The sequence below is a fragment of the Gekko japonicus genome, unplaced genomic scaffold (assembly GCF_001447785.1).
Source record: "Gekko japonicus isolate JY-2015 unplaced genomic scaffold, Gekko_japonicus_V1.1 scaffold640, whole genome shotgun sequence".
Classification (NCBI taxonomy): domain Eukaryota; kingdom Metazoa; phylum Chordata; class Lepidosauria; order Squamata; family Gekkonidae; genus Gekko; species Gekko japonicus.
Genome location: NW_015174860.1, coordinates 163,523 through 184,787, shown reverse-complemented (window position 1 = coordinate 184,787; position 21,265 = coordinate 163,523). Strand labels below are relative to the sequence as shown.

Genomic DNA, 21,265 nt, shown 5'->3' with positions numbered 1-21,265 from the left:
TTGCGTGGTGTGGGGGGGAGGCGGGAGGGGGGCCCGCCGGCAGTCTCTGGGGGAAGGTGAGAAGAGGCAGTGCTTCTTCCCAGCATGGGTGCACTTGCCAGACTGGCACTCGCTGGCTGCACTCACTTGCCGGACTGTGGCACTTGCTGGTGCCCGGGTGCTGAGGCGCTGAGGGGAGGTGCAAGGCGGGCCCGCCGGCAGTCTCTGGGGGAAGGGCTTCTTCTGGGCAGCATGTGGGCTTTTGGTGGGGGCGGGTCCCAGCCAGGCAGTGGCGGTGGTGCCAGCGGTCACCCGGTCAGGGAAGCCACCAGGAGATCTGCTTTTGGCGGGGGCTGGGGGGCTTGGGGAGGGTCCTGTTTTGCACCCCTAGGGCCGGCCGGTGCTCTAGGCGAATGCCTAGTTTGCCTAGCGGGGGAGCCAGCCCTGAGTATTGCATAGGACCCTCTCCTCCCCTAAACCTGTCCTCCTCAGGATCTACACGCAAACCTCCAGGAATTTCCCAGTTCAGAGTTGGCAGGCAACCCTAACCAGATTTCATCATTCATACCCATCACACTTAGCTCTATGCACTTGCTGGAAAGCTGAAGTTGGCCACATTTCCAAAGTGGCTCTAAATGTAGTCATTGCCCTAGTTCTGGCAGAGGTAAACCAAAGCAATAGTGGTAGCTTTTTTATGGATGCTGCATCAACTAATGTAACAAAATTATTCAGGATGACTGTGAAGAGTGCCAGGAGAATCACCACAAATTGAGTGAGTGGGCGACAATGAAGCAGATGAAGTTCACTGTTGGTGAGTGTAAGGTGATGCACAATGGGACAAAAAAATCTCACCCAAGAATAGACTAACAGGGTCTAGACTTGCTAAGACAGAGAGGGGAAAAGGTTGTCAAGGTGATGCACATTGGAGCCAAAAATCCTAAATATAAATACACATTGATGGGGTCTGAACTGGCAGAGACTGAGCAAGAGAGAGATCTTGGAGTTGTAGTGGATAACTCACTGAAAATGTCGAGACAGTGTGTGACTGCAATAAAGAAGGCCAATGCTATGCTGGGGATTATTAGGAAAGGGATTGAAAATAAAACAGGCTCTGCCTTCAAATCTTCAGGTATTTCTGAACACAGAGTTGGCAACCCTTCCACTACTTGTCCGATCAAACAGGGATATTATGTTTTCAAACCTTCAGCCTCCTGGAAAACCTTTTATAAATCAGTCTCATAATCCCTGCGTGTTGCAGGGGATTCTGGGGTATATTCTAGGGTGTGCCCTCAGTTCTTTTTTGATCCATAAAAGGACTTGTCCTTCTATCCCATGATTTTTGAGCTTACTTATGAGCCTTTGATGAGGAACTTTATCAAAAGCTTTCTGGAAGTCAAGGTAAATAATATCTATTGGATCCCCCTTGTCCACATGTTTGTTCACCCCCTCAAAGAACACTAATAGGTTAGTGAGACAAGATCTTCCCTTACAGAACCCATGTTGAGTCTGCCTCAATAGGTTTTGTTCATCTATGTGCCTACTAATTCTTTCCTTAATAATGGTTTCCACCAATTTACCCGGTATCGACGTCAGACTGACTGGCCTGTAATTTCCCGGATCTCCTCTGGAACCCTTTTTAAAGATGGGAGTGACATTAGCTACCTTCCAATCCTCAGGAATGGAGGCAGATTTTAAGGAAAGATTACATATCTTTGTCAGGAGATCTACAAGTTCACTGTGTACAGGGGAAGATAGCAGTGTTGGGCAAGTCTTTATAGGTAGCTTCTTGGCTATTTTTGGCAAGCCATCTTGGTCCAGATCTTCAAGAAGTTGGGAAAGACTTTTTTGTTTGTTTGTTTAGAAAAGTTTCATGTCCTTAGATGATGGGATTTTGTAAGTTTGCTTTTCTGCTGCTTTTGAAAGGTTTGCTATCTGGTGGTGATTTTCTTATGCTGTTTTACACTATTATTGTAATTAAATCTTATTGTTAACTGCTACAAGAACCTGCTAGGTAGGTATTTCTTGGCAGCACAGAAATCTTAGAATAAATGAATGAATAGATTAAATACTGATGTTCACAGTGAGAAAGCTTTCAAGGAAACTCCAGGGTTTCCCAGAACAAAGCTTGAAAACCGCTGAGCTAATTTAAAGACAGCTGGACTGAGCTTGGTGAGTTATAACCCACAAGGCATACTGTGATTGCTCAGTTCTGCTGTAGGTTATATATAGTTAAAACCATCACACTTCTCCAGCTATTAATTTCCCTGCTCTTTGGTTTAGTTTTGTTTTTAATTGTAGTGAGATGCTTTACCTTAATTCACTTGAGAAGAAATCTGCTCCTCGTAGGGTTGCCAGTTCTAGGTTGGGAAGGTCCTGTAAACTCGGGGGGGGGAGCCTTAGGAGGGGGGGAGTTTGGGAAGGGAGCTCAGCAGAGATGTGAAGCCATACAGTCCACCCTCCAAAGCTGCCATTTCCTCTAGGGGAACTCATCTCTGTAGTTTGGAGAGCAGCTGAAATTCTGGGAGATCTCCAGGTCCCATCTGGAGCTTGGCAACCCTATGTGTTGAAGCAGGGCCAGAGTATGACTTGATGAGGCCATACGCTATATCAGTAAGAGGTCCCATATGAATTTAGAAATAAAAACTGACCTTTCTTCTGGTTTCTCTCAGGCGACCAAGCAATTGGCTGGCAGGGAATTAAATGGAGAACAGCCTGACAGTTGGCTACCACCAGCAGCGTAACATCTAGCTTACTTCCTCCTGCTCCACAGATATCTAAGGCCTGGGTCTGACCAGAGGTGTGAGTTGAAGGGGTCTTGTCCTGTTCTTAAGCTGAGGGTTGCAGCCTTGTACTGGCAGGAAGCTCAGTCAGTAGAGAAAGGAACACTTGCTGTGTACTTAGAAGCCTCCCCTCCCATCTTGTTTTTTGTTTCTTTTGGCTTTTCTCTCTTTTGTTTACTATAAGTTGTTTGAGGTACCAGTCAATGTTCCCTCTAAGCTGTGGAGTCTTGCGAGCAAAAATTCTACTTTGTGAGCTACTGGCATTAAACCTGTGAGCGAGCGATTCGGCTACTGCATAAATTAGTTTGCTCTGGAGCTATCCTTCCTGAGCTAAGACAAAAATGTGTGAGCCGGAGGCTAAAAAACTGTGAACTGGCTCACACTAACTCAGCTTAGAGGGAACATATCAGATCGATATTGGTCCCAATATGGGAGAAGCTCTGACCTGGATGGCCCAGACTAACACGATCTTGTTAGGTGTTGGAAGGTAAGCAGGGTCAGCCCTGGTTAGTAGGGATGAGCACAAACTGAGAAAACATGGTTCACTTCGCAGTCCCTTTCAATGGGGTTTGCCGAAAGCCCAGAAAACAGCTGTTTTGAGCTGTCTTGTGCAGTTCCTTTAAAGTTCAAAGGGACTGCAGAACACAGCATGAAAAACAGCTGCATAGTAGGGAGGCGCTCCCCGCCATGCAGCTCTTTCAGGTTGTCTTTTGCAGTCCTTTTAACGTTTAAATGGACTGCAGAAGATAGCCCAAAACAGCTGAGTGGCGGGGAGCACCCCCCCACCACTCAGCTGGTTCTTCGGCTTTTTGCAGGGAACAGAAAGCAGGGGTTTAAAGGGACTCCGAGTCCCTTGAGACCCCGCTTTCTGCTCCATCCACAAACCACCAACTGCTCAAAAAGTGAACCACGAACAGGGCAAAATTTGTCACGAATTCTGCTTTGTAGTTTGGTCTGTGCCCATCCCTACTGGTTAGTACTTGGATGGCAGACTGCCAAGGAAGTCCAGGGTAGCTACGCAGATGCAGGCAATGACAAAACCACATGTGTTCGTCTCTAGCCTTGAAGACCCTATGGAGTCACCATAAGTCATGTGCAACTTGATTGCCCTTTCCACCTTGATTGCCCTTTCCCACTAATAATTAAATTAATTACATAAATAAATTGACTGTGCAATTTATCAAAGCCTGGGTGAGTGGCAGCCATAAGCTTAGACTGGGGGTGGAGATAATAAATAAATTGACTGTGCACTTTATCAAAGCCTGGGTGAGTGGCAGCCATAAGCTTAGACTGGGGGTGGAGATAATTTAAATTCATGACGCCTTAAACTGTAATTTATCTAGTTTATCCCTCAATCCCACTCTGCTTTGGAGCTCTTTTCTGCTCCATACTTACATATGATGAGAAGGCTGACAATACATATGATGAGAAGGTGGACTGTACAATACTTAATACCCACCTGTCTATGCGTAGTTGGCATACTATGCCCAAAATGTCCACCTCTTCTTTGTCCTTCAGCTGCTGGCATCCAATATGTGTAGCAATAAAGCAGCCTGTCCGACCAATTCCTGCACTGAAAAAACACGAAGACCAAATGAGACTACACAACGTCACTGAAGATTTTGGGAGTGAAAAGGTTCTGAGTATCAGAAGAGGGAGCAGAACCATTCACCCCTACCAGGTATTAATACTGTTTCTCTTCTAAAACAGTCTATGGGAACTCATACATACAAATCTTGATACCAAACCCCTCATAGGAAAAAAAAGGACTTGGAAAATCATTAGTGAATGAAGGTTTCAGTTTGATCAGATCGATATGGAAATGGCTCATCTGATAATCCTTAACCTGCTTTGTTGCACTGCACTTTAGTATGTTCCACTGCACTTTAATAGGCTACAAAAAAGGACCTTGCCAGGAGGCTTCTGTAGGAAACTCATGTCTACCTGGAGTGGGTTAAACATCCAAAGCATGCACCCAGAAACAGAGCAACAGAAAGGACAGCCAAGCTGTATCAATTCATTATGATATGCCCACTGGCTACCAGCCAACAAGGTGGAGTTAGGCAGCAGGAGGAGGCATATCATAATTATGTAAAGGAATCGGTTAGGGATTACAGAGTGGGAGGGGAGGAACTCCACCCAGGACAGCTATGTATGCTGGCAGCTCCATGGTCTTTATAGTTTTACCTTAAGGGTTGGCTTTCACAGTCCTCTATGGGAAGGAAGATACATAGTTCTCAAATCCTGGACTCTTAAATCAGAATCTGTCATTCAGGGCAGTCAGGGGCAAGGAGCTCCAAACTGAGGGAGGCAATGATAGAGTGGTAGTAATGGGAGAGGAAATGGCTGGCTGCTTGGTGGGGAAATGAGGTCCAAATATAGCGTCTCCCCTACTCTTTGCACTAGGGTAATTTTTATTTAACTCCAGGTGCTGTTTCTTCCAACACTCCCCAGTGTTGGCAGTGAGGGGGAAAGACATCAGCAAAGACCCACTTTCTGTTGTTTCAGTAGTTACAACAATAGTCTATAACAGCTTTTATAGAAGCTGTAGTCACCATTCTGATGGATTTAGCAAAATTTAGGGACTTCCTTGTCTTAGATAATGGGCACATTCTGGACCCAAAATCAACAAGTGATGGATTTCTTTCATTAAATTTAGATTACATTCCATTCATCTTACTGGAATAATAGAATAACATCATCTTGAGAGGGGGGGGATGCTAGTATTACTGTTCAGCCTTAACAGATATCCATACAACTTAAGATCCAGTGCAGTGTATCGGTTAGAGTACCAGACTAGCATCTGGGAGATTGAGGCATGAATCTTCACTCTGCCATGGAAGCTCTGACATGGGTGACTGTGGACCAGTCTCAGCCTAATTTACCTCACAGGTTGTTATTGTCCGGATAAAATGGGTGAGGAGAGAATGATATTGTAAGCCACTTTGCCTCCCCGTTGGGGAGAAAACTGGGGTATAAATAAATAAGTTAACAACAGATAAGTACCGGTAAATAAATAACAAGTAAGTAAGTTACTGCAGATTTGAGGATGGAGCCTGAGTGGGGTTTAGGGAGGGGAGGCGCTTTGCCAGGGGTGTAATGCTATGCGGTCCACTATCCAAAGCAGCCTTTTTTCTCCAGGAAAAGTGGAATAAATGTTTTAAATAAATAAATAAGTGGTTTACATAGTCTAGTGATTATAATTCTGGCAGATCTCCGGCCCCCCACCTGGAGTTTGGCAACCTTATCCCAACCTACACGTTCTGTGCCTGATCCCTAAGACAGTGAAGAGGTTGCACTGCAAAAAAAGTTGATAAGCCCCAGCCCAAATGAAGTCTTGATGCTGGGAAAGGGAAGTTTCTAGTATACTGGCAGTTAACAGGCTTTTAGGCAGGCAACTTCAATAGCCTCTTCCCCTGATCACTGACCCACTGTATGCTCATGCTAAGGCTCCTGTAGTATTGAATTATTGGTACCGCTGCAGTTATATGGGAAAGCATTCTTACCTACAGTGCACAACAACAGGTCCTGTGTTCTCTGAAGCCCGCAGAATCTTTTCTGCCTCCAAAACCAAGTTCAAGAAAGTCTTGACTGATTCTGGCGTCTTCTGGTCTGGCCAGGATGAGAATACGATGTGCTTCACTATGCGACATTCATCTTTGAGCTGTGAATCATCATAATATTAAAAAGATTTTATTTCTAGTTTTTTATTCTCCCTTTCTTGACCAAAAAAGAAGTTTATGGAGTTTAACAATGTGAAAAGGCACAAAAAGAATTAAAAATAAGATAATTTCCACCTCGAAAAATGCATGAAGTGAAAAACAGTTATGGATCAAATTGTAAAGCTGAATCACAATTTTTTTCTTTATGTTTCCATTCTACTTCCAAAAATAACCTTTTGCAGGAGTTTGCCCAGGAACAATCTAAGGAACAATCCTTTTCTCATTCCATTTGCTCTCATACACAATCAACAGTACCTTCTGTTAGTCTGGTATAGATTTTGGGCTCAGTTAAAGCCTCCATCTTTGAATGAAATGAATTTCAGTCCCTAGCTCAGAGGTGTTTGGCATCAGATACACTATCCCTTTTTGATGAGTCTGCAGCAGTATAGCATTGGGTAATTGTTTGTATTCCAGGAGAAACATCTAGCCACAAGTAGCTGTAAACACTTGAAAAGTGCCCCTTAATATCGAGGAAACACTTTTGTTCAGAGCAGAAGCTGGTCCAAGTAGATTTTTACAATAAAAGACTTATCCCCCTAAACAGCCCTACCTGTATTTGGCCCTGTAATAGATTTGCTGTGGGAAGAAGCATGGATTGCTGGACTTTTGATCTTATTTTGCATGATTTTTTCAATGGCTTTGGGAAAACATGTAGATTCAGCTGAAAGAGCCCAGAAGCTGCTGTGTCAACTTAATTAAACAGCTGCTGAGATACAAAGAGAAGTCTGTAGGTTACCGATACAGAAAACATTATTACAGGCAACCAGATTGCAATCAGAACCAGGTCCCACACAAAAGGAAGACCCCCAAAACCTCTTTATGTACAATTGTGCTATACAGGGGTACCCTTCCTTGGAAACCACCCTGAAAGTCATCATTTGACGTCCCCAGGAGGCATTTGTGATCGCTGAAAAAGCGTGATGTGTACCAGATTCGGAGTCACACCTGCAGCTCTGACAAACAAGAACATTCTCATACATCAATGAGAACCATCAGCGGATGTATTAAACCCACTCCGACTTGTTGACTACCCACATTGTGCCACATCACTCCCCCACATCTCCAAAGACAAGATGCTCTTCTTTGTGAATATAGAAAGATAATTGAAAACAGAGAGTTGCCTAACCACACAGACATGGCTGACGCAGGCCTATCCAGACTAAGATCCTGACACCCAGCAATAAAATCTGCCCAAATCCTGCAATCTGCACAATAAGATCAGCACAAATCATGTTGTTTAAATCGGGCAAAATACCAGGACCCGAATGTGATTGTGGTGCAGCCCACCAGACTATTTTCCAGGGTGATGTGATGGAGCCTTTTGAACTCTCCCCAGCTGCGATTGAGTGGATTGAAAATTTAGATATTAGCATTTAAGGGGATTACCGAATTGGTCTGCATATGTGTTGCATAAACTTGGTTATGTATTTTATATTATTATATGCTTTCTGTGTGTAACTCTGTCATACGATAAATAATTCCCATGGATAACAAGACATGCTTTACCAGGCATATTGTTTTAGGTGTACAGGAAGACAGATGTTATGAGTCCCTGGGGATTTTTGTCCCCTGGGTGCCAAAGAAAGGGGAAAATAAAGTCCATGCCTCTGGGGAATTTCAGACAGGTGATATCTCCCGGTAGGGAACCGGTTCTCAAACGGGTTCTGGTCTGTCATTTCAGACAGAACCCGTTTGAGAATCGGTTCCCTACCGGAATGTAACTGCCATTTCACACACAAAAGCTTCAGTCCCATTTAGGAACCGGGACTGAAGCGTTTTACCTGTCAACTGCTTCTGAGTAGTCTCCAGTTCCCTCTCCCGGTTCGGATACGCTTTTTTCCCGCCTTTTTTCGCCCGCACGGGCGATCTCCGGCTGTTTTTTTTAAAAAAACATTCGCTTTATAGCGTTACAGTGTTTTGTTATACTGCTATAGCGCTATAGCACTATAAATCGAACGTTTTTTTTAAAAAAAATCAAACAGAAAATCCTGGGATTTGAGGATTTCAGCTGATGCGGAGCAAATGAGGGAAGCCCCGGGCCAAAAGGAAGCATCGAGCCAAATTGTGTGAAACCGACCAGATGCTCCGGAGGAAAGAGAGGCTTCACCGCGCTTCATCGCAGGAAAAAGTCCCGTGAGAAATCGCCCTGGGTAATGTGAAATTCCACTCTGTCTCCACCTCTAAGGAGTGAGGTGCCACCATAGTGCAGTCCCTGACCAAGGGAAATGTGGGAAAGGTCCAACACAAGTCTGGTGTTTTCACCATCCATTCAGGTATAATGTAATTTCTTTCTGTGGTTTATCATGCAACAGAGTCTTCAAACAAAGCACAAGTTGCAGCAGCAACACCTTGCACTGTGTTTTCGTTGTGTTCCCACTAGGATGATATGAACTCACAGTAGCAGAGGACTTCTGCTTAAAGAGATAGAATTCACATCATAGCCCTTCTCTCCCCAGCCCTCCTGAGTCACTAGCCTACCTGCAGGCCAATATCTCGGATGGTGTATTCTTCACACTCGCACGTGTCTTGCACAGTGATCATGAATGACCCATAGGTTGCCTCTGTTTCAGGCCAGTAACAGATACATTTCTGAAAGCAAAAAACACAGATCCCCACAAGAGAAAACAGCAGCATAAGTAGCTATCCCAGAATCCTAGAATAACACAGAAGAAGGAGCAAAGCCATTCATCCTTCAGACCCAGTCCTGCCAGACCCACATGTGCAATTCAGACAATGGCATGACATAAGCCAAGAACAGGTGTACTGCACATAGGTGAGTACACAGAAAATGCCAAATTAGATAAGGCAGTGGTACCTGGAGAGTCCTGATATGCTTTTTATAAAATATTCCTGCAGACTTGTGGGAGAAAGGGAGCTTGAGAAAATACTGGAAGCAAAGTTGATGCCTGGGACCTAGCCATTTACACTTCCTTTGTACTGCATCCATTGCCTCCTGGAATTTTAAAGCTGTAATCCTATAAGGACTAGGCTAGAGTGTAAACAATTGACCCAATTCCCACTGTTGTTATGCTGCGGTTTGAAGCTTTGTGACCTGAAGTTTACAGAGATTCGTTTACATTCTAGAAGAGTAAAAGCATCATTGAAGCTTAGGTTGAATCCACATGAGGTTTGTTTTGCAGCACTCAAGGATTACTCTCCCACAATTAGCTGGAAGTATAACTGAATTTATGGTTCCACATGGCACTTACTATAGCATTATATTTTCCCCAAAAGATTCTATGTCTATTCAAAAGTAAGTCTCTATCAACACTTTTCCTTTTGTTCCTTTGTTTTCAACCTAATTAATTAATTTCTACTTCTCACCTGGCCAGCCAGATCTCTTACACATTCAAGAATTAATTGAAAACTATCAGAAAGGGGGTGGGTTTAAGTATTCTTTTTCAACTTGTAGCCAGCCAAACCCACCGCTCATATTTTTTTATTTTACTGTTCATAATTGAAACAGCATATTTATGAAATAATGATATAAAAGAAAATAAATGAGTGGATGACCATCCTCTGTTGAGCTCATTACTTGCTAATAGTCATTGATCTTTTAAAGATGAATGTATTCTCCTGAATGAGGCAATTTATTTGCAGGGTGGGTCATAAAACCAGAGATGTGTAGGGAAAGGGGTGCAATGGAATAGAAGAGAATGGCAGTTTTTCTAAAATTTGAACAAAAGCAGAGCTGGGACTTTTTAGCTGGAGCACAGCTAAGTGGAACCGTCTTGGGGAAGCTTGGGGGGGTGTCTGTGTAATTATTTTTTTCAGGAGACTAATAAAGGATCAGCAATTTTGCAACCTGCTTTAAGAGGCTGTTGCTTTCAATGGTTTCTGCTTGTATATTTACCAGTAATTACACCATACATTTTCAGTAGTCTCTTAGTCAAAGGAAACAAAATCCTATAGCATAGCTATTGGACTTCTCATCATTCTCAAAAGTAGAAAGCACCTAACAATATTTCCTTGCTGCTACTGGTATACACTAATATATAAATATCCTCAGAGGAAACAGAACAATTTATTGCTCATTTCCTGATACTAGTTGAATATGCAGACAAATTAAGTTGCTCATTGCCCAGGCTTTCTTAAAAAAAAAAGACCAGTTCCCCCCTGTTAACCTGCCCACAGGATATTTCATTCATGATCACACATAGCAGATGTAAAGAAGCTACAAGCCCACTTCAAAGATACCTCTTTCTCTTCTTTGAGTTTGGTGAGCATAACTATAACAGGAACCTGTTCCTGCCACACCATCATCCAGAAATCATTAACTGTATTTAGCATGGGCCCTTGAGTGGCAATGTAGACTTTCTCCTGCCCATCGTAACCCTAGAAGCAGAGAGAGAAATAGCCATGAGGAAAGACCAGCTCCAACATGCACTTGCAGAATTCTCATGTTCATAAGACCCCGGCTCACCCGAATGTAGTTTGCATTTATGTAGCTCTCCTCTTCTTGGTTGTCAGCACTCTTGAGGTAGACACGACTCTGGGGATCTAGAGGCACAGTTCAGTTAGATCATGCGTCCATCTCCATTTAGCATGGAGGATGGCTCCCTACATTAACCAAGCCAATCCTGCTATGGGGAATCTATGTCACAGTAACCTCAAGGCTAGACTGTTGTAACGTACTTTACAGAGGACTGCCCATAAAGATAATTCAGAAGCTTCAGATGCCCCTGTCCTAGATAGACCAGGCAAGCCAAATCTCATCAGATCTTGGAAGCTAAGCATGGTCGACTCTGGCAAGTACCTGGATGGAAGACCTCCTTGGAATACCAGCAGTTAGGAGGCGGAGGCAGGCTTTGTTCAGCTACCTCTATGAATATCCTCCAGGCCCCCAGTAGGATTCAGTCACCAGAGGTTGCCATAACTTCCAGGTGCACACACATTCACATGTACACACACATACACATGCACATATGAGAAATACAGAAGCTTCAGCTGTACCAGCTTGTACAGAATGCCACAACTCAATTTCTATCAAAAGCAAGGCAGAATTAGCATATTACACCTATTCTACAGTCTCTTCTTTGGTTTTTGGGCTCCATTCAAGGTGCAGGTTATTATCTATAAAGTCCTTCATGACCTACATATCCCAACAGTCACCTCTGCAACAGGCTTGTACTCTCATGGACAGGGGGACCATTTAGATCACTGAGAATATTCTCAATAAGCCTATGCTACTGTTGCTGCTTCTCCACAATATGGGAGGAGCTATAGGCTTGCCTGTCATTTGTTGCAGTGCAGCACAGGGCTGTTTATGTTTGGCTTGACCAGTGCCAGCTTGATGTAACTTGCTGCCACAACAAGCATTCTCTTCCTGTGCTGCCCTCATGAACTCCACATTTTGGATCCTCGTGGTAGCAAAACTAAAATACATATGCACCTTTTCCTGTGGAACCCATGCAGGCTTCAAAACGAGCTCCAAAGGTAGTTGCTTGAAAGCTGGCTTGGGCTTTGACCTAATCACAGGGGTAGTTGCTATAGAAATTGCTTCCTCTTGGGCCAGCCAGAACAAAACCAAGCAGCTGACCCATTACACTACAACAAAAGTGGTGGGGGCTTCACTGGTCACTTTCAACACAATCTGGAACTGCTTGGTTTCAATAGCCACCAAAAGCATGGAGAGAAAAAATAGAGGAAAGGGGTGTAGCACCAGGTGGGCATGCACAGTTCATAAGTGAACCTGGAGCACTGCTCTTGTGAAGAAGGAGGAGGAGGAAAAGGAGGAGGAGGAGGAGGAGAATGGATTTATACCCCGCCCTTCACTCAGAGTCTCAGAGCAGCTTACAAACTCCTATCTCTTTGCCTCCCCACAACAGACACCGTGTGAGGTAGGTAGGGCTGAGAGAGCTCTTTCAAGAACTGCTCTTTTCAAGAGCAGCTCTGACAGAACTATGGTTTGCCCAAAGTCATCCAGCAGCTGCAAGTGGAGGAGTGGGGAATCAAGCCCAGTTCTCCTAGATGATGCACAAATTTGTGCCCATGTGCTCCTGGGGCCGAATTGGAAACACGCAGTCAGAATCCAACCAGTTAGATAAATCTGTTTATTGCAATGAAACAGGAGATACAGGGCTGAGTACCTTTTGGCCCCCAATGACACCAAGCTGTATCCAGCCATAACCAGGAAGGGAAGAAAATCTTATACCCCATATGACATTACTTATAATTTACACTTTACAGAATTCTGAATTAGCACCAGGCAGGTGGCATCACTAGAGCATCATTTGACTCATTTGACTTGACACCTCCCCATTGGCGTTCTTGTCTGCTGATCAGGGGTGTCAGTAATTATGTTAGCTTACTTTAGCTTATCTGGTCCTCCAAACAATGGAAAACACTAAGGAACACTGGGACCCTTTCTGGCTCCAGTGAGGCTAACTTCCCTCCACCTCGCTTTGGGGAGCTGGCTGATAAGGTGCCAATGAGTCACATTAAATTTGGGTCCAGGCAGGTTTCCTGGCACCAGATGCTCCTGCTATACAAGAGAATATTTTGTTTAGGGAACACTTCCAGTGCTAAGTGTCCTTGTAGCTTCTATGTATGCATTCCATTACATGTTTAAAAAAGTATACGGGGATACTTAAATCCCAAAAAACCTGAAACCACGTTCTCGCACATGCGTGGAGAATGGAATTACTGTTTGGAATTGTGGCGGAGCTTGCTGCTGGCAGTTGCGAGGGAGCCGGGGGAGCCTTGGCGGGCAGGCGGCTGGGAGCCATGCAGGGCTCACTGCAGTTGCTGCTGGGTGGGGGGGAGAAGCCTGGGCGGACAGGTGACTGGGAGCCACGCAGGGCTTGCCATCATTGCTGCTGGGTGGAGGGGAAGCCTGGGTGGGTGGCTGGGACCCAGGCAGGGCTTGCCACCGCTGCTGCTGAGCTCACCTGCGGCAGCTGCCTCCTCCTCCTCAGTGAGGACCTCCTCATGCTTTGAAGGCCAGGGGCCATGGGGCATACTCCCCCCGCGAGTATCGCGGGTCCGGCTTCTTGTTTCTGTCTAATTCCATCTAAGAGGCCTCTAATAATACTTCTTTCCAAGTATAACTTCATATAAAGGAGATACAATTAGAGAATATAGATATTCTACTATAGATTTATCTCATCAAAAGTTTCTAGGTTACATACCAAGATATGAATCTACTGTGATTAAACTTTTAAAGGCACAGTGATAGCTGTCAATATATATATCAGAGAAAATGTCAAAAATCACATTCAGAAATCACATCCACTCGGTCCTTTGTCCTACACAGATTAGAGTCCGCAAATGTAACTACTACACCAAACTGGCTCTCCAGTGAAGAGGAGCCCTCCAACCATGAGGAACTGGAGAAGTAGTTTCATATTGCTTTGTATTTGTAAGAGGTGTTTATGTGGTCATGCCCTGCCATCTGTCAATAAGTTGTGGATCAGGAGCACATGTGGGGTTGCACTGATGCTTTTTCCAATGCCTGTTTTAACTTCCCATTCCACTTTTACTCATGGGTTTCATATATTTGGCCAGACTCTTTCTATTGCCAATACATTTGCCTTTCAAACAATCCTGGCAGGACATAAAACTTATTCTAGAACTGATATCTGTTTCCCTATGAAGAAAGGTTAAAGTGCTTGGGGCTCTTTCGTTTGGAGAAACAACGACTGAGGGGTGACATGATTGAGGTTTATAAGATTATGCATGGGAAAGAGCAGGTAGAGAAAGAGGTACTTTTCTCCCTTTCTCACAATACAAGAACTCGTGGGCACTCCATGAAATTGCTGAGCGGTCGGGTTAGAACGGATAAGAGGAAGTACTTCTTCACCCAAAGAGTGATTAACACTTGGAATTCACTGCCACAGGAGGTGGTGGCGGCTACAAGCATGGACGGCTTCAAAAGGGAATTAGATAAGCATATGGAGCAGAGGTCCATCAGTGGCTATTAGCCACAAGGTATAGATAGGGACTCTGGGGCAAGTGATGCTCTGTCATCTTGGTGCTTGGTGGGGGTCAATAGTGGGAGGGCTTATAATGTCCTGGCCCCACTGGTGGACCTCCTGATGGCACTGGTATTTCTGGCCACTGTGGGATACAGAGTGTTGGACTGGATGGGCCTTTGGCCTGATCCAACATTGGCATCTCTTATGTTCTTATGCTCTTATTCTTTACAGTCTGAGCTTTAAAACCATTGTAGCTATCCTATAAAAGTCTCACTTGAAATTCATTTTTGTGGCAGCAACTCAGGGGCACATTACATAATTCACATGCAGAAACAGGGGCCAGCTCTGTGTTGGGAAATCCCTGGAGATTTTGTAGTGGAGTTTGAGGAGGGCAGTGTTTGGGAAGGATATAATGCCACAGAGTCCACCTTCTAAAGCAGCCATTTTTTCCAGGTGAATTGGCCTGTCTCATCTGGAGAGCAACTGTAATTCGAGTAGATATCTGGGCCCCACCTGGATGTTGGCAACCCTATGCAGAAGGCCACAGGTTCCGTTCCTGCCATCTGCGGTTAAATGAGCTCAGACATCAGGCTGTTATTCCAATCTTAGCTGTATTTATTGCTCAGTTACTTAGGCATTTTTACTCTAGTTCTTCCTGTCTACTAATCCCACCCCACCTATATCTAATATTTGAGGAAATCTGTTTCAGTGAATCTGAAGGTGTATATGTATGAAGTCTATAAGTTCTCGCTTGTACCCAGAATTGAACTTTATTTGTTTTGTAGGTGCCACTGGACTCAAACCTTGTTCTCACACCTGTTTGTTAATGCTTGAATGTGTATGCTAATTTTCTGCCATTCACAGATTTTTCTTACATCCAATCTTAGCTATAATCACCTAGCACTTATGCATTGTGGACTCTAAATGGCTCTTCCTGAATGGCCCTTCCTATAAGTAATATTTAAGGAGGTTCCATTCCACTGTATCTGATGCTTGCATATGAAAGCTTATACCATGAATAAAACTTTGTTGGTCTTAAAGGTGCCACTGGACTCAAACTTTGTTTGATATAAGACAGTTTCAGAAGCTGGAAGCTATTGAATTAAAATAATGCCACACATACAGTGTGGATATATGAAGATGGATCACACAGTCCTTGAGGGCCTCAACTAGGGGTCTGCGAATGTCCCACAGAGTATGATGTCTGTGATGCAACAATACAAATCCTGAGTGAAGCACTAGATAAAATCCAGACAAATGTCTTTCACACTCCCACACCCCAGGAGGACCAAAGCCGCACGTACTTGGTAGGATGGATTTGTATCTGTCCTTTGCTGCTCGTCCTGGAATGTCCAGCTCTTCTGAACTGGCAAAGTTTGAAGGGATTTTCTGTTAAGGAGTAAAGGAAGAATTACTGAAACAACTTCCCGAAACACAGATGGCCAAAACTATTGGAAATAGTTTTATAGAAAACTTGCTCCGAAGATTTATCTGTAGTGTTAGCCACCAAGATAATGGTAGCTCTACAGAAATCTTCACTGCCAGCTTTCCTGCTTTACCTAGTTCTGTATAATGGGAACAAAGGAGGCTTTATGTCAAATATTTACTAATCAGGATGCTAGTAGGTTTACAATAAGGTCCTGGGTGGACTCAATCTTTAGAAACCTTTCCTAGGCACAAGAAAAATCCTTTCGCTGTTTCTAGCAGCAGTTGTATGGGATGTAGCCTTGAGGGCCCAGCGGGGCTTTGTGCAGTAGGAGCTTGCAAATAATAAAAAATCAGGATGAAGCACCTCTGAGCATCTTACCGCAAACTCCTCTTGAAGCGCCTCTAAATTCCAGCACCTCTGCTGGAGCATCTCCTGAGTAAGAACATGACTCGCTGATTTCAGGAGCTGCACTGTGACATCCCTTGGAGTAGAGACTGATAGAATGGGTTCTGTGTTGTTCAGAGAACTCATGTCCAGCACCAGGGACACATTCGAACCCCTTCTGAAAGACAAATAAGTCTGGATATGCAAACTCTCAGCCTGGAAACCACAGCTGGTGTCACCGGGGGGTGGGGTGGGGGGATGATTTGCTGATGCAAACTGCTGAAAAGACTCATAACAGATAATTGAATCCAGTGACACGAGCAACATTGCACAATTCTTATATATGACAGCATGGTAGCCCCTTTGGATTTTTTCTTTTTGCATAAAGACAGACACAGAAGGAGGACTAATGGAGGGGGATACCTGTGTAGGAGCGTAGACACACACACCCTCCCCACAGCAGATGTAGACCCAAACTGGAGCCAAACCTCCATGTGGAAGCAAGCAGGCATTCTAAACTTTGGTACATATTTGCTTACTGGGAGATTTTCATTAAGATTATTTTGAAAGTACAGCAACCCATATATATGTATATATAATAATATTATTGCTATTATATAGTTTGGTTTTTAGATATAACTTTCAATGTTACATTTTTTACATGTGAGCATGAAAATCATGGAATACAATGGAATAAATCATGGAATAAAACTTGTGCACTTGTAGGAGGAGCTGGTGGACGCCAGAAATAGTGTCTGTGCTGTTGTCGATTTTAAAATTTTAATTTTGTGTGCACTGTATTTATTATTGTATTGTTACTCAAACTGTTGTGACCCGCCCTGAGCCTGCTTGCAGGGAGGGTGGGATATAAATCCAAATAAGTAAATACATAAATATGTAAATAAATAAATAAAACCCATGATCTTTATAATGTCACCATATGGACACATGGAATAAAATGTACATGTGAGTGATTATTTATATTTCTTCCTAGCAAACCTTTTTTAATTTTTGTTTTAAACTTCTTTTGGCATTGTCTGGGTTTTTCTAAATTCTATTTTCATTTTTCAGGAATCAATTAACACATGGTCTGACTAATTATATTAACACTTGTTTTTGTTGTGCATGTATGTATTTGTGACCACTGAAGAAGGCCCATTGGGCCAAAATGCCTCTGGCCTTTTTTTACTGTGGCTTTGTTTGTGGACTATCAAATCGGAGATACTCATTGAGTAGGGTTGCCATCCTCCAGGTGAGGGCTAGAGATCTCCTGGGATTACAACTGATCTCCAGGCGACAGAGATCAGTTCACCTGGAGAAAACAGCTGCTTTGGAAGGTGGACTCTTTGGCATTACACCCCACTGAAGTCCCTCCCCTCCTCAAGCCCTGCTGGCCTCAGGGTCCACCACCAAAATCTCTAGGTATTTCCCTACCTGGAGTTGGCAACCCTACAGATTTAATGTGGTCTTGTTTGTATATCATCAACTCTGAGAAACTCACTTATACTATATGCTGTATATTGAGGACGACTCAGTCCAGTGGCTTTCAGTTTAAAGGCTAAATTCAAGGTCCATGTTTTTTAAATTTGTATTTTAAGTACATTGTATAATAAATTAATATATTTTGTTTATTTTACTTTTATATTTTTTTCCTCATCCTTCACTATACCTAACATATTCGCTGCATTCTGTAGCATTTACTTTCAGGGAAGAGAATGTGTCCACTTATAATCTCGTGTCCATTTATAATGGGTCCCTCTGTGCAACAGCAGGCAAAGATTTTGGTTCCTAACTGGTCTGGAGAAAACGTCCTGTCCATTTAACAGAGGTGATTTTTTTAATTTTATGAAATGTATACCCCACCATTGTGCTCCCATAAAGGCCGCCAACACGGCTACCAAATTAAAACTTTCATAATAAAATAACATCTTAAAAACCATTAAAACAATTAAAATCAGAGCTAAAATACATACAAAAGCATAAAAGTGACAAAATAAGGAGGGATAACTGAGGGAGCCTCAAAAGAAACAAACAAAAAAAGTATTCACCCACTGGTGGAAGATGGGAAAATGCAGTGGTATTTAACAGGTGCCCTGATCTGGATGGCACAAGCTAGCTAGCTGCATCTCATCAGAATTTGGATGCTAAGCAGGGTTGGCCCCGGTTAGTATTGGGATGGGACACACACACTGCTAAGGAAGTCCAAGGTCACTACTCAAAGGCAGACAATGGTAAACTACCTCTGAATGTCTCTTGCCTTGAAAACCCTCCAGGGTTGCCATAAGTCAGTTGTGACTTGACAGCAAAAAAAGTGATGATATTTACCTCTGTGCCATGAAAGCAGCCTATTTCCACATACTAAATGTTTATTTAAGGAACAGGATATTTTTCTGGAGGCCAGTTAGCAACCCTACCTAGCAGTCAAGTGGACAAGAGCAAGGATATGCTTGGGAAAATGCTAGGAAAAATGTATTAACTAGGTACATCCTACTCTTCTTTTTAAGAGGTACATCCATCCCACTCGAAGAAGAAGAAGAAGAAGAAGAGATTGGATTTATACCCCACCCTTCACTACCCAAAGGAGTCTCAGAGCGGCTTACAAACTCCTTTCCCTTCCCCTCCCCACAACAGACACCCTGTGAGGTAGGTGGGGCTGAGAGAGCTCTTGACAGAAACTGCTCTTTTTCAAGGACAGCTCTTATCAGAACTACAGCTTGCCCAAGGTCATCCAGCCAGGTGCAAGTGGAGGAGTGGGGAATCAAACCTGGTTCTCCCAGTTTAGAGTCCGCGCACTTAACCACTACACCAAACTGGCTCACGAGAGATCAGAGTCAAATTTTAGACTCCAAGCAGCCCTGTGAGGTTGCTTAGGCTTAGAGACAGAGACATGCTCAAGGGAGGCCATCCAGGTAAACCCAAAAATTAACAAGAATTTGAACCTCAGCTTCTTACATTTGTATCCAGAACTGTAGTCATTGTACTACATTTGCTCCCCATATCATTTAGGGGAGGTTTGATGAGCGATCTGGGACTGGAGATCTGGTATAGTCCAGAGAGTCAAGTATTGCAAGTCAACTGTACAGAATAAAGCTGCTTGCCATCAAACTGAATGGAAGCAGAATCAACTGGAACAGAACCAAACATTAGCAGAGAGAGCCGGTGTGGTGTGGGGGTTATGTGCCATGGAAGCTCACTGGGTGACGTTGGGCCAGTCACATTCTCTCAGCCTAACCTACCTCACAGGGTTGTTGTGGGGGAAAATGGATGAGAGGAGACACCGTAAGCTGCTTTGGTTCCCCATTGGTGAGAGAGCTGAGGTACAAACAAATGAAATAATGAATAAAATAGAAGCTATCTTTGAACTTGTAAAATAGCCTGTGTAATGGAGTGGTTACAGTGTTGGAGTAGGATCTCAGAGACTGAGGTTTGGATCCCCACTCTACCATGGAAGGTTGCTGGGTAACCTTGGGCCAGTCACTCTCTCAGCCTAACATACGTCACAAGGCTGTTGCTGTAAAGATAACATGAAGGAAGGGAGAATGATGTTGCAAGACATTTTGGGCCCTCACTGAGCAGGAAAGTAGGATAAATAAATAGAAGTAAATGACTACAGCTTCAGTAAAACAGTTCTCAGATGTTACATATATCATCCCAAAATTTCCTAAATTGTGTCAATTTCATTTTGATATTGTGATGAATAAAAATGTCCATATATGGGTCCTGAAGATAGTGGCATACTGTCAGATCCCTGTGGAAAGAACCTGGTTATTTAATCTTGCCCTTCATCCATGGTTCCCTTCCCCAAATCATGTCACAACAATCTTGTGAGGTCAGTTATACTGAGGAAGACAGATTGCCCCAGTCTCCCAGTAAGCATCACGGCAAGGTAGGGACTTTGACGACGGTCTCCCTGATCTTAACCATTATGCCACATTTGGCCCTACTAAAGCAGCATGAAAACATGTTTTGAATAATATAGTCATTTTCATCCATTGTTGCATGTAGGGAATGGCTTTTATTTATGGGACACATGATCATTCTAGATGCTGGAATCTACCCAAGAACTCCACAGATTTACCTGTCCTGCAGACGCACATGTTTCTTCACCTCCCGATTACTGATGGTAGGCTTGTCCATTCCGTCTTTCAGTTCCTTATGGAGCAGGTTGGATCTATGAACTCTGGAGCATGTTAGGCAGGCAAGGACCATGCTGCACCAGCAGCAGATACTCTGCACTGAGAGTCCAGAGTCACCAGGAACCAGATACTACTCAGGTCAATGAATGTTTAGGGTTGGAGAAACACCTACAGATCACAAAGCAAATCAGTTTCATTGAGAGTTCCCTGATCTTCCTGTTTCCTGAAAAGATGCTTTAGCGTAGGCATTAGAACAATCCTAAGGAGCTGCGGTGGCTCAAGTGGTTAAGATGCTGAACTGCAGGCTGTGGAAGGTCAGTAGTTCAGCAGTTCGAGACCCGAGTGTGCCACATGACGGAGTGAGCTCCCGTCTCTAGTTCCAGCTCCTGCCAACCTAGCAGTTTGAAAGCAAGAAATTGCAAGTAGATAAATAGGTACCACTTTGGTGGGAAGGTAACAGCATTCCGTGCGCCTTTGTGTTTAGTCATGCTGGCCACATGACCACGGAAACGACTTCGGACAGCGCTGGCTCTTCGGCTTTGAAACGGAGATGAGTACCACAACCCTAGAGTTGGATTCGACTGGCTTTCGAGCAAGGGAACCTTTACCTTTACCTAGAACAATCCTGCTGCATCATACACATTCACAAAGGGTGGACCCTACAGAGCTGGGGAGGAGGTATATTCCTCCATCCATGACAAGCTAGCCGACAGCAGAGACAAGGGCTTCTAAGGTCACTTCATGGAACCCATAAAGCTATCATCACAGCACTTTTGTTTCAAAAAAAGTTACAATCCCACTGAATGTAGCAGATATCCGTTCTTCCAGGTCTTTCTGAACCTTACAGAAGAGATGTTACACTTCTGTCCAACCCAACAGTGTTGTATTTGACATCCTCCTTCTATGTCTCCACATTTCC

At 43.8% G+C, this 21,265-nt stretch overlaps 1 protein-coding gene across 1 annotated transcript in view; it reads right to left on the bottom strand.

Annotated features, from left to right (window-relative positions):
• Positions 1 to 20,347, bottom strand: part of PTPN7 (protein tyrosine phosphatase, non-receptor type 7) — a 27,081-nt gene extending 6,734 nt beyond the window's left edge. The window contains exons 1-8 of the mRNA XM_015424674.1: positions 20,289 to 20,347; positions 16,205 to 16,388; positions 15,702 to 15,786; positions 10,905 to 10,981; positions 10,679 to 10,816; positions 8,960 to 9,070; positions 6,266 to 6,423; positions 4,219 to 4,332 (exon numbers count right to left, since the gene is read on the bottom strand). Of these exons, the coding sequence (XP_015280160.1) occupies positions 4,219 to 4,332; positions 6,266 to 6,423; positions 8,960 to 9,070; positions 10,679 to 10,816; positions 10,905 to 10,981; positions 15,702 to 15,786; positions 16,205 to 16,388; positions 20,289 to 20,347 (926 nt within the window). The remainder of the gene's footprint in view (positions 1 to 4,218; positions 4,333 to 6,265; positions 6,424 to 8,959; positions 9,071 to 10,678; positions 10,817 to 10,904; positions 10,982 to 15,701; positions 15,787 to 16,204; positions 16,389 to 20,288) is intronic.
• Positions 20,348 to 21,265: the final 918 nt, after the last annotated feature.